The sequence below is a fragment of the Rhinichthys klamathensis genome, unplaced genomic scaffold (assembly GCF_029890125.1).
Source record: "Rhinichthys klamathensis goyatoka isolate OS25496 unplaced genomic scaffold, OSU_Roscu_1.1 h1tg000281l_1, whole genome shotgun sequence".
NCBI classification, from domain to species: Eukaryota; Metazoa; Chordata; class Actinopteri; order Cypriniformes; family Leuciscidae; genus Rhinichthys; species Rhinichthys klamathensis.
In genome coordinates, this window is record NW_026606800.1 from 4246940 (window position 1) to 4260916 (window position 13977).

The 13977-nt window shown below is 37.8% G+C and overlaps 1 protein-coding gene across 1 annotated transcript in view; it reads right to left on the reverse strand.

Moving 5' to 3' along the window:
* The window catches only part of trdn (triadin), a 53556-nt gene that overhangs the window by 18006 nt on the left and 21573 nt on the right, over positions 1-13977 (reverse strand). The window contains exons 8-16 of the mRNA XM_056269232.1: positions 11352-13004; positions 9466-9510; positions 9195-9281; positions 5127-5183; positions 3299-3394; positions 2526-2552; positions 1140-1184; positions 989-1030; positions 824-868 (exon numbers count right to left, since the gene is read on the reverse strand). Coding sequence (XP_056125207.1) covers positions 824-868; positions 989-1030; positions 1140-1184; positions 2526-2552; positions 3299-3394; positions 5127-5183; positions 9195-9281; positions 9466-9510; positions 11352-13004 — 2097 coding nt within the window. The remainder of the gene's footprint in view (positions 1-823; positions 869-988; positions 1031-1139; positions 1185-2525; positions 2553-3298; positions 3395-5126; positions 5184-9194; positions 9282-9465; positions 9511-11351; positions 13005-13977) is intronic.

A 13977-nucleotide genomic window follows, 5' to 3' on the forward strand; every position in this document is an offset into this window, starting at 1 on the left:
GGAACGGAGACGTTACGTCTCCCTGCCACTTCCGCTGTACCGCTGGGTAGACGCCTGAGTTCAGTCTCGGCTCCTCAGCGAAGACATGATCTGCTGTTGCAGGTGTCTCTCCTTAAATACCCACGCGGTGGGGCGGAGATACATTATGCAAATTCCGCAGACCCATGGCATTTCATTGCCATAGGCTCGTTTTTTAATACTCGAAGATGATAGGCTTTCTGGCGAAACCCCCATTCTCCGTCATCCGACGTAACGTCTCCGTTCCCTACTCAGGGAACGAGGGTTACATCCGTAACCGACACGTTCTAACGTACATTCGCAAACAGCATAAAGTTGTGTGGTTGGAATGACAGCTCTCGACCTGTAGAGCGTAAGAACGAGCCTATGATTGAATAGAAATATTTCTCAGATGCCATTTCCGTAATTTATAGCAAAATATCTAGCATTAATTCGATCTCAAACAGATTCATTAAAAGTAGTTATTACTCCACCACCAGCGTGACATCATTAACCAAAGTGGTTGAACGACCAATTTGTGACAATACCGTTTTGGGAAACAGTCGTGACTAGCTAGTTGATTTATTCAACGATGATGCAGAGGCCAGGGCAGTGAGGTTTACATGCACAGCTCTTACTGGCCTACGTTCTTATCTATGGAAAAGAGCCTGTGAACATTCAGCAAAATATTTTGTGTTCTACGGAAGAAAGAAAGTCACACAGGTTTGGTGCAACATAAGGGTGACTATATAATGACAGACCTTTTATTTAAGGTGAACAATCACTTTAAATAAGTATAATGTGTGATCAGATCATGTGAGCTTACTTCTCTTTTTGAGTTTGCTGTCAGCCACTGCCTTTGCTTTTGGAGCTGTGGACCAGAGAGCAAATATTATGTCAAGTCTTAAATATTCATGGCTATTATAACAAAATATTTGAAACAATTCTTTCAGTGCATGATGATAAAAAAAGCAGGAACACATTGTGCTACCTTTCTTTGCTTTCTCTAGTCTTGTTCTTGGAGCCTCTCTTTCTGGTGAGCAAATGTTAGTGAGGAGGTGAAAGAAAAAAGCCTTTAGTGCAATATTCTTACACAAACAAACTCCACGTCTAGATTGAATATACGACTGAATATACTGTACCTTTTCTCTGTTTAAGCAGGGGCTCCTTTCTCTTGGTCTCGACTTCTGGTAAGGGGGGAAAAAAACATTAAACAACAAAAACATTTCTTCCTGATCAAAACATATATCAGTATCTCTCCAAATATGTATTAGTATCTCCAAATGTGTTCCTACAAATTTGCTCAGCTAAAAATACGTTTTCGAACTTTCATTGCTTCAAAAGCATTGAATTTATGAATAAATTCATTTTCTGACTTGAAAAATTTGGATTTTTTTTAAATGTCCCATAATGCTGTTGGCTCTGCTTTTTAATAGTTTATTGCCTTATTGATTAGTCTATTTTATCCATTTTGCTAATATAACTGAACAAATTGATCTTTTCAAGCATACATAAATATGCTTTATCAATATATTAGTCTAACTACTTCAAGTTAATAGTTTTGCACATGCTTGTTGAGTTGTGCTGCTAAAACAAGCAGTTTACTGTAGAAATCGACAGTTGCCTGCTTGAACTTAACCAGCTTTAATCAAACAAAACAATGCATCACATACAGTATGTCTACTCCTGCGTTCAAGGCTGACTCTTTTAGCTGTGACATGAAAAACAGTCAGACATGAATCAAACCAGACGGCTTTGTTTAGAGAGGGAGAGAGAGAGAGAGAGTTTAAAACTGTGTGCAGCAACAGGTCACTTGATGTCTAAATCAATCACACTGTCCTAAGAGTGTTCTTGTAAAAAAGCATGTGCCGGATTGATCAGTAGCCATGATTAATATTGCAATATATTATTATCACACTAGAGCTGAAATACTCTGTCAAGAATCCTAAATGTTGGGGTTTTGATTTAAAAAAATAACATCTAGATTAACAGATATGCACCAGGGGGCACTATTGTGTTTGTCAAAGTTATTGGAAGTGAGAAAAAAAATACAGCTATTTTACTGATATAAGATCCTCAGTGATGTCCTCTAAAACAGATTGCTATATTATTATAGGTCATAGAGGAGATCATGGGTTATATTTTTCATTAATTTACTATGCTTTGAAAGTCGAACTAAGCTAAGATGAGCAAAAATAGACAGTCTAACAGATCATATTGTATCTACAATACACGTTTTATATTCATTTATGTTCATAGAACTGTTGTATAAAAGTCTGTGGCCTCATACTTACAAACTTAATAATGTCTAAATTGCTACTTGAAAAGCTACTCAGTTCAACTTAAACTGCTCTATACTGTTTAATTCAATATACTATCACTATCAATACCTATCAAGGCCAATTTTAATTCTGAATACTTGAAGACATACATTAAAAGTATCTATTGTTTGCTTCTTGTAGTGGTCAGTCAGTAAATGTATAACAAGCAGTTATAACAGCTGGAAGTCTTTTCTGGAATAAAAGTACCTCTTTTCTTCACTTTATCAGGTTCAGCTGGAGGAAAAACGGATAAAAAGGACAACGAGTTACTGCAGAGCTTTAATTCATCTCACTAGATGGCGACTCTGAGTGGACACATTTGTTTGCTTACTACATAACATAATATAAGAGAAATGTGTCCCACATACAGAGAGAGCACATACAATAAAAATGACTTAATAAAGCTCATTAAAGCCCCATGAAACATAGCCTGTTTTTTTATATAGGCTACCATCCATATTTTATTGTAAAATAAATGTAATATAAATACTTTAAGTAGAAAGCAGTATGATGAGTTTACAGTAAGGAGTAAGGGTCATTAAGAGCAAATATATCTAAAGTGAACTAATCCAAATATGAAATTACCCATATGATTCATATGTGCACATACGCATAATTTACAATCCTTGTTCCGTGTGTATGCATGCATGTTATCTTGATCAATTCACAGTACACCCACACCTTCAGCCACTACAATACCACTGATGCATATATGCCTAGGTACATATCATTCACCAATCAATGATTATATTTTAAGCATGCAAAATATTAAATACCTCTTGGTCAGTTGTTTTTGCATGAAGAGCTCACAAAATGTGTTAGAACAAAGACATTGGCATGTCTCTGATCTATGCTTTAGACATGGCCAGTGTGATTTGCTATAAAATGGCTCTGTTATGCAGAAAATATGCCCATGCTTTTTCTTTTTGTATTTTAAAACAACATGCATGATATTGACCTTGCAAGTCAATACCAAATACCTTTTTCTTCCTTTGGTTTAGTGTCTTGGGCTTTTTGAGGATCTTTATGTATTACTGAATGCATACAAGGACATGTAGAGGGCTCTTTTTGTTTGTCTGGATACAAACAAAAGCAAAATAGTGAGTGTCAAGACTACAGTGATCATTTCATTTTCCTGCCTATTTTAGCCGTCTTTGGTTCATATGAATCATCGGCTGTGACGTTATTGTGTTTTGTTTTTAGTTTTTTTGCTTGCACAGGCAGACCGAAACCAATACCAATACCGAAACCAAATCAATTGCAAAAATCCATTAAATACAAAAATGATTATGATGTAAATGAATTTTTTTTTTGAGAAACTGTTAAAAAAAAAGACAGTCTAATGAGCAATGTATTAGATTAGCCGTGTTTAAATCAACACAGGATGATAAAGATCACATTGGCAGCTAAACACAGAGATAAATGTCTTCTACAGCTTAATATATTGATGTCATTATCTTTAAAACCCATAATAGCTTATACCATCAGAGACCAATGCCAGAATTTATGTCCATAAATCAAAATGTTATTACTAAAATTAATTTTTAAAGTGGTGGTAGTAAATCACAGGATACAAATATGACACCTTCATTATAAGTTTGGATTGCATAAATTTGTCAGAATTAATGTGACATGTTATGATTAAATGCCACCCCATCAGTAAAGAGATTGGATTATTACAACAAGAAGGAAGCCAGCTAAAAATAAAAACAGGTTGACAACCCCGCCAACAAACGGAGATTAACAATAATGGCAAATGGCTGAGAAGCAGGGAAATGTTTTTAGCAGCTGCAAGAATTCCAAGAAGTCTCTTTGAATAATAATTGAAATTCAAAAAGCCGGTTTTGATTGTGTTGCTTACATGCTCGCGGGGAATTACAGGGAGGTGTCATTCAAAATGCCTTTAACCTAAAATGCAAATGCCATTTTTGATATCAGTCGACCCTGCAGCCGAGTACATGATCTGTGTTATTAAAACAGCATGCATTCTTTCTTCCTTCGTTTTCTCACTGACCTTTGGCGCAGAAGTTTATTAGCTAATAAAATGCATTTACTCTTGATTGATTAAGATCAGCAGGGGCATTGGAAGTTGTAAGATAGGATATTATCCCTATGACTTTGAATTGCCATTGAAACTTCATATAGCTAGTGTAACTAGGCACTATCTGCACTGGTTTAGTGCTGCTCCATGTGCATTTAAAGTCACTGTCATTATTTTCTGCGCAAACAAGCTGGAGGTGAAAATGAGTTCAGTTTACAAGTATAATATAAATCAAATAAAATAAAATATTTGTTTGTTCATGTTCTCACAACATTGCATTTTTAGAATTCCTAAAAATGTTCCCGGCGCTTGGCGAGTGTTCATTTTAGGCCCCATATACAGTAGGCCTATATAATATATATAGCAGCCTGTTCTCACGTAAATGCGTCTCTATTGCACGCATTGTGTATTATCGTGCAATTTATACGCGAAAATGGGTTTTTACGATACGCAGTTTTTGCTTGCATTTGATACGCAGTTCATTTGCGTGTAATACACACGCACCCCACACCACTAACTCTACCCAAACGTATAAAACACATGCACCCCACACCACTACTAAACCTACCCTAACCAACCCATGCGTATCCTATGCACGTAAAAACTCATTTTCGCGTATAAATTACACGATAAACACACTGCGTGCTATGGAGACGCATTTAGTGTGATCGGGTTGATATATATATATATATATATATATATATATATATATAATGTTTCCTAATTTAAAGAAAATAGCAGCACTTACACTGTAATTGTGTACCGACCTTCTTTTTCAGTCTTTGCCACCGGTTTCTCTGCTTCTTTTTCCTTCACTTCTTCAGCTGTTTTAAGAAATAAAACCAACAAAACAAAAGGTGAGTCTTACAGCCCAGAAAGTAAATAGAAAGACAAAAGACACAGACTTGTACTTGATTACACACACACACACACACACAGACACACACACACACACGCAAACTTTGATGTTCAGATCTTTTTGTACTTTGTTTGTGCTTTCTGTGAAGACTGTTCAACCCCATGGGTCAAAATGGATCTCTTCAAGTTCCACATTTTTGCTCTCTCTCCCCTACTAGCAGGCTTCTTTCTCTCAGCAGGGATTTATTTTGTTGTGTGAAATATATCTAATGATGTTCTTGATAGAGGAATGACAGAGTATCTGCTGCTTGCCTGCAGGCAGGGCAGAGATTCTCTTTTTTTTTCTGGCCTCCTCTCTGCAGTAAATGGAATGGGATGATGTTATTGCTGTAATTTTCTTTGGAGCACAACATTTTAAAGAACTAAAGCACTAAAGTCAAAAACAAGCGAGTTAAACTTGTCAATAAAACAGACCAGCGGGACAAAACCCTTTGATATTTTTAAGAATATTTACAAATATACATATATTTTTATGGTGGGGTCAAAGTATAAACATATTAAAATATTATCATATTGCTGCCTCCAATTTACTGAATAATAGTGAATTAAAAATCAAATCAAATACTTTATAGCAACACCTAAGCGAGGTGATCAGGGATGTAGCTGTGGAAATGTAATGAAAGCATAGCTGAAATTGTTTTGATTTTTTCTATCACTTTCAACAGCTGGAGTTTAGTGAGAGATCTATCATTTAATATATATCATACATAAGAGCACCGATGGTCACCGTGATTTTGCCAAGTAAGAATTGTTCCTGGATCAACATCTTTTGTTGATCTTTGAACAACAAAAACATATAGTCCTAACCCTATCCTTACCCCTAAACCAAACCCTACCCATACCTTATCCCTAAAATCAGAGGGAAATGATAAAAAAAAAAAAAAAAAAAAAAAAAAAATTGGTATAAGAAAGCCCCTAACCCTTGCTATAAGCTAAACTTGACATCCACTGTAAACCTATCCTTCAAATCTGACTGGTTGATTGGAATTTTGAAAGGATGTTGATCCAGGAATATGCTCTACTTGTTGAAATCACATTCAAAAAGCAACAGTAAAAGCGAGAAAATAGAGAAGGAATGTTTCCTCGCCGGACAGCCCACAGGCAGATCTGTGGAGTCATGAGGTGGACTGAGCTCAAGGCTGAATAACAAAGAAATGATTTCATTTCACTTCATAAAAGCAGTGGTCAACTTGAGATCTGCATAAGCCATATTAAATTCAGCATATAAATGCCCACAAACTTGACATACATTTGTAATGTTCATTGCACAAACTGCAGGAGATTGAATACAAATCAATATCAGATTTAACTGAAAAGTAAAGTTGGTCAAGACAAACTTTGATTGTTGTCTTGACAAAACCTTGTCTAAATGTTTAATTACAAATATACAGTTAGCAATTGCTTATAGCTACAGTACACCACCAGCAACAACCTAGCAATGGCCCTGCAACAAATCAGACCTGAACAATGCCCTGTTTACAGCTGGTTTTGGTCGCTCGGATCACAAGTAGAGGCAGATACATACCCGTTGACACACTGTCTCTTTTGTCCACTTTCAATCACTTCTGTCCTGATTTCTTCAAGGGGAGGGTCTATGGGTGGGTAAACGTATGTTTTTTTTTCAGATCTTTCGTTCTAATGGACAAAATAAGGTGAGAAGCGTCTCGCTGCAGCCTGCGGTGGACATCCATCCAAGCCTACATCCAAGTGTGACGCCTATGTCCAAATATGTCACATTCTTATTAGCGTGATTTTTTCCCCAAACCAGTTGCAAAATTCACTCTCACATGGTGTTTGAACAGAAATGTGTGTTGGCAGTGTGTGTACACAACCACCCTATAATGGTAAAAATCCATCCACTCCTTTTTTTTAATCCCCATAAATCATAAGTACTGTCTCAGAACAAGCCGTTCGCAGATTCTATACCTTTTGTGATGTCAAAAAATGCCTGCCCACATCCAATGCCACACTTGGACGTGGACAGGGTTGGGTGTCCAGAGCAGCATTCAACGAGCCCTACTTTTGATAAGCTTGCGCAATTTACATATGAACACACCCGGAGACATTGGAAAAACATACGGAGAGCAGCAGCTTTCGTTTCTGCTCTGATAGCCGCACGACCACGCCGAACGCTGTGAGTGCGCGTTAGAAATCAGGAATGGTGAGACAACATTGAGCTTGGTACGTTTTTCGTCTTCAAACCAAACTTGTCCTCAGCAGACAAAGTTTAAATCCCGTCTGGCTAGCGCACTTCCCATAATGTTTACGCTTTAGGCCAGTAGGCGGAGAGTATAGGCAGTCTTTTGTGGATCTTCGAACACATGAGCGTTTACACTACGAAAGCAAATTCGCATTCAGTCAAATGTGTTTTCGACTACCTCTGGGGCCCTCTTTACACCTGGTATTAAAATGCGTTTTGGTCAATCACAAGTGGACAACGCTAAATACAGTGGTAAACAGGGTCTAAAACGTTTTGAGCTTGTCCACTTTCGACCACTTCCAGAGGTAGTTGAAAACACATTCGACCGGATTGCTTTCATAGTGTATATGCTCATGTGGTCGAATGTGGATAGAACCTTTTAGACCCCATTTACACCAGTATTTAGCGTCGCCCACTTGTGATCCAATCTACGAAAACACATCTTAATACCAGGTGTAAACAGGGCCTTAGTTACTCCCTAGTGACGCCCTAGCTATCAATCAAAGATTATTTATAAACCATTTAACCATGGTTGCTTGAGTGTTCTTGAATTGACAACAATGACCTTTTCTCCTTAACCATATGTATTCGAAACTCTCTGTACAAGTATCAGTACCGGTACTTCATATATAGTGCAGTGTAGGCTCCGTTTCGCCGTGTTCCACTGTTGTCTCTGCAGGTACATCCAAGTACACCTCATTCTCTTATTCTCAGGCAGAAGAACTAGCAGTGCTCTGAACTCATCTCAGCTCTGAGTCTGTGATACTGCTGTGTCATACACTGTCTCAGCACGGGATTAGATTTCCATCCTGCAATACACACATTGCTTTATCCCCAATCTCCTCTCCAGATTTTAATCTTATACCCAGTAGGATATTTTGCCCTCCGGAGGAATTCAGAAAAATTGTAGTTCAACACCATATCAATAAATCAAATAGCAGGAATAATTTGAAAGGGAGGAATGCATCTCACTAGAAGAAAGTCATATTACAGAGGCCCTTGTGATCTTTGTGCTTTTATTTCATGTTGATTTTAACATGGCCGAGGTTATACCTTTTTATACTTTTAGTGCATTATTAATGATTTCGTGGTGTTCAGCCAAATAACTCTAGAGGCTGACGCTACCTTAACCTTTTTTTCTTCCCTCTCTTTTGAGGACCTCACATATGCAGAAAAACTGTTGAGGTAAATTGAAAAATTATGCCAAAGAGTAGTTTTGGGTACATTGGCTTAAACTTTAGTTTGTATTACTAGCACTTCTCAAGTTTATGGCCTCTTTAAGATTTCCTCTTTGCTTGTTGTATTCCTCATTTGTAAGTGTTTTGGATAAAAGCATCTGCTAAATGAATAAATGTAAATGTATAGGTTATTTGTTATAAGTTCAGTTGCAAAAATGTTCTTTTTACCAAACTAGTAGACACACACCAGCCTCATCCTATTGATCCTACTGTTGTGTAGTAGATGGGAAAATGAGCCATCAGAAAGTCTTTGGAGATCAAAGTTTGAGTCCTAAGGGTCTTCTCAACCCTCACATCTCTCACCACACACACACTCATGCCCTCTTCTCCCCTCATCCACCACCATCAGACCTCTGCATGTTGTATAGAACTCCACAGTCAATAACCTTGGAGCTTATTAGTGTTGGCATAATTTTCTCATTTTAATTCTGGTTCATTTTATATGCTTCATGCAAGCAAACTGTTGCCATGTTTGTTACCTTTAGGGACCGGTTCTGGTTCTAGTGCTTTTTCCTCTGCACTTTCTTCCTTTTCATCTTTTTCCTCTTCTTGCAGGGTTGTTATGCCTTTGAAAGAAAAGAAAACATATTTATAAGGCTTGCCAGATAGATCACAAGAAGTCTTTGTGATTTTATTTCGAATCTATCAAGTCTTTAAAGCCTTCAGTAACCATTCAAATTCAATTAATGTGATAAAACAGAAATTTCTACTTTCAACATTTACATACAGCATTTTGAAAACAGACTATACCTTGAACTGTTTCTTCCATGTCCACATCCTCTTTGGCGTCAGAAGCTGTTGTATCACATAGATGAGTTACACACATGATAAAGTCAGCAGAGGCCTTAATGGGTAACAATTTATTTTCATTTGACCTATTATTCTTGAACTCTGCCAAGCAATTTTGGCGCAGCTAAGATTTTCCCTTTGTTGTTGGGTAGATTGCATTAGTGTTTTACAAAGAGATATAATCAGATTTAATTTACATACAGAACATTTTTTTCAATTATTGTATTGAGGCTGATCCTTCAAAATTCATTAGCAACATCACTAGCGAGTTAAGAGCTGGAACAGTTGGTTTAGATTTGCACAGAGTGGATTATCAAATCAGCTAAATTAGGTTAGCAGGGTAAAGTCAAGCAGCCCTATTTTAACGACCATTAGTAAAAAGCACAAGCGGTATAAATTATCTGAGAAAATAGCTTAATAATTAATTGCTTTATGCACTATAAAACAATGACTATGACCACTATTCTTTACTACTTACTCATTTAAGCCACTGTAACCAATTTTGACCTTCATTTAGCTTAGTTTCCTATTTTTTTCCTTGATCATCTAACCTTGATACCCTTGAATGACCTCTTTCGAGACAACCGCTTGGTGACAGTTCACATGAAAGCAGTCTCTCGTGGATTCTAACCGTTTCACTGGCAGCTGAACAGCAATGCACCAGCTGCTGTTCTTTGATCCACCCAGCAAGAACTTCAATTAAATTAGAACTCAAATGGGGTCCTTTCCTACCAGCGTATTTGGGTATGTATGGTAGCAAACTTAGACTAAACTATTTTTGTGTGACAGCAAAGTGACGTCTAAATGATTATTGGTTTTGGCTAAAATTGAGCAAACCTTTGGTTAAAAAAAAGCAAATTTAGTCAAAAGTGATCAGTTGACTTAACTTAAAAAAAGTGGGGAAACCCGTTGCCTTAAAATTAAGTAAATGAGGTTCATGTGTAATTAAAAAATTTAAGTTACATGAACTTGACAATTCCACATAACTTATTTTTTTTTCAATCATGCATGGTTTCTTTACTTAATAATTTGAAGGCAACAGGTTTCCTCTTTTTTTTTTAAGTTAAGTCAACTGATCACTTTTACAGTGTTGCAGACTGATATAACAATTAGTGATGGGAATCATAAAGAATTCTTGAATTTTTTTTGCTAATGATTATGGTTCCTTAATGGTTCCATCAAGTATTATTTTAGTACTTGTAAAGAATGTGATGTTGCTGCCAAATGATATAAAACAAATGATTTAAAACAGTTTTTGAAAAAGGTGTTTACACAAACTTTGTTTATTTTAAAGGTTTTTAAATGATTTTTATTAATAATTTTGCCTTAAATATGATAAAATCAATACAATACTAAAAAAACAAAAATGTGTAAACAAATTTCATTCATTATTTTTATAAAATACTACTGACAAAACGTACTAAAAATAAATTCACTATAGTGAATCGACTAAAAAGAGAGTCATTTGTTCGGGAATCAGACTACACTGGTTGTGCTGCACGTTTTTTGATTCACTAACAAGAACCAGCTCGAAGTGATTCTTTTGGGAATCAAACTACATTGGTCGCGCTGTTTGTTTTGCAATGTAGATTCAGTAATGATGCTGCAGTGCCAGTGAAAAAGTTCAGGAAACTCTGTCAGAGTATTTTAGTATGGTGTTCCGACTGCATCCAAATGCATGTGTGAAAACTGCAGAAACAAAACATTATTTTGGTTCCATATTTTTTTTATCACAGTTCCCAACCCTAAAATCACTGGCTGCAAGATTATCTGTCATTTTGCCATGAACACATTTTTGAAAAACAAACAAACCTTTCGGAGTCAATAACAAAAAATATTTTTGGTACCTTTCTCAGGTGAAGAGCCATCATCTTCATCAGCCACCACTGTTGTCTCATCTCCACCTGGTTCGGAACTAACTACAGGTGCTGTTACTATAATACCATCATCATCCTCCCCACTTATCTGTTCATCTCCCTCCTCTTTTCCCTCTGCCTCCTGCTCCTCCTTATCTGCAACATCATCAGCTAGCTCAGGCTCCTCAGTAACACCCTCACCTTCACTTGTTATATCTTTTTCAGAGTCAGCGTCTTTCAGCCCAACACCAGTCTCATCTTTAAGACTGTCTTTTACACCCTCACCTTGATTGTCAGCTAGTTCTTTAGCTATCTTATCATCATGGTCATCAGATGGGATATCAGTAGCGCTTAAGCCATCTTGTGAGTCAGCTCTATCAGCTACAGCGTCGTCAGCTTTAGCAGCACTCTCCTCTATGGGTGTTAATATCTCTGCATCACCATCAACTTTAAGTATAGGTTCCTCACCAATTTCCTGAGCTTCAACATCAGTGACTGTAACACCATCTTCTGCTATGCTACCAAGCACAATGGGGATATCAGCCTCCTGGACATCATCGTCATCATCTTTCTCCTCACTTTGGTCATCTTTTTGGTTATCATCAGTATTGTCATCGTCTGTAGTAGGAGCCAATTTAATGGCTAATTCTTCTTTATCATCTTCTTCCTGAGGTGGTTCTTCGTGGCCAGCCTCCCCACCCTCAAGAACATCTTCTGCTTCTTTGATATCTTTAGAGGAGGAATCATCAGCTACAACTTCAACATCATCGTCGTGCTCTTCTGTGGGCAAAGGTGGGAGGATTTCAGCATCAGATATTAGATCATCTATGGCGCCATCTTCGTCCTCCTCTTCTGCCTTGCTCGATTCATCATCCTGATCATCTAGTGATGTAGTAGGAACCTTTTTATCTGCATCAGTTCTGTCTTTCTCCTCCTCATCATCTTCAGCTGCCTCAGCTTCTTTAGAGGTGACAAGTTCTGCAGCTTCATCTTTCTCCTCATCGGGTTCGGCGGGGATGGAAGCATCTTCCTTTTCGGGAGCAGCAGAAGCAGCAGCAGCCTCCTCTTCATCTTCATCTTCCTCCTCAGCATTAGCTTCCTCTTTCTCCTTTTCTTCAGCCTCATCTTCTTTTCCCTCCTCCTCCTCTTCCTCCACAGCCTCCTTTGCTGCTGCTGCTTCCTCCTCTTCATCTTCCTCCTCAGCATCAGCTTCCTCTTTCTCCTTTTCTTCAGCCTCCTCTTTTTTTCCTTCCTCTTCCTCGTCAGGCTCCTCTGCTGCTGCTTCCTCCTCTTCATCTTCCTCTTCCTCCTCATCATCAGCTTCCTCTTCGTCCTTTTCTTCAGCCTCCTCATCCTTTCCCTCCTCCTCCTCCTCTGCTGCTGCCTCCTCTTCATCTACCTCTTCCTCAGCATCAGCTTCTTCTTTCTCCTTTTCTTCAGCCTCCTCTGCTGCTTCCTCCTCTTCTTCATCTTCCTCTTCTTCAGCAGATTCTTCTTCCTCCTCAATCTCCTCACCATCTTCTTCTTCATTATCCTCTTCTTCTTCCTCCTCCACCTCTTCGTCATTAGCCATCTCATCTTCCTCCTCTTCCTCCTCGTACTCCCCTTCCTCTTCTAAGATCTCCTTGGCCCGTATCTCTGCAACTATATCATTAGGTTGTCAGAAATGTCAGTGAAGCTGTAGAGAGTGTGGGGTTCAAACCCCACAGGATGAGACAGATTCAAAATAATTTTGGCTAGACATACACAATTCAGTGCATAACATATAATCAGATAGATGATGCATATTATCTATTTTACTGTGACAGCATCCATTTAGAAGTATGATATTAGATAGTAGAATACTTAGAAGACATGCAAACGAATATTTTTTTTTTTTTAAGTACAACTGTTGATGCACAAAGGAGCTCTGCATTTTGCTCATAGCTTGATGAGACCTCTTAATGATACAAAATATTGTCAGAATAACAAATTGTCCAAACTTTTGTGGCTTTTAAGGTTCGGTTGCATTTACTGTTGCTTGGAAAATGTTTGAACCAAAAACAAGTATCAACTAGAATCCACACGACTGAATTTTATGTGAGGGCGAAAAATTTCCCCATGCAGATTTTGTAAGGATTTCAAGTTAGTCACAAACCAAGAAAGCTGGTTAGTTTGAAAGTGACTTCTGTGTGAGCTGTGCTTCACATATCGCTACACTATTGACAATAAACAATGGACCTATGAAATGTTGCTAATGTGACCGCACCATTAGTCAATTAGTCTGTTAAAGTCGGCATGAAACGGATATCGGGACCGTCTTTTCTTCCCAATGGTGACCAAGTGAAACGGCTTTTTGAACAAGAAAAAAATAAAATAAGGCGAGACTTGATTTTGTAGATCAGTATTTGATTGGATTGTTGCATTGTTGTTTGCAAACTGCTGCGATTTTGTGTGAGTGTCAGGTTGCGGAAGGGGATTTTATTGTCCCGCTCTGCATTGGTGAAGTCATCATTAAAGAAGAGATGTTGTTGAAAGGCGGAGGAAGAGCTTATTTTTTTCGATTTACAGATATTACCAGGGAACATGAGTATATAAAAAGATGTGCATGGATAAATCATGTATAACGAACGCAGGC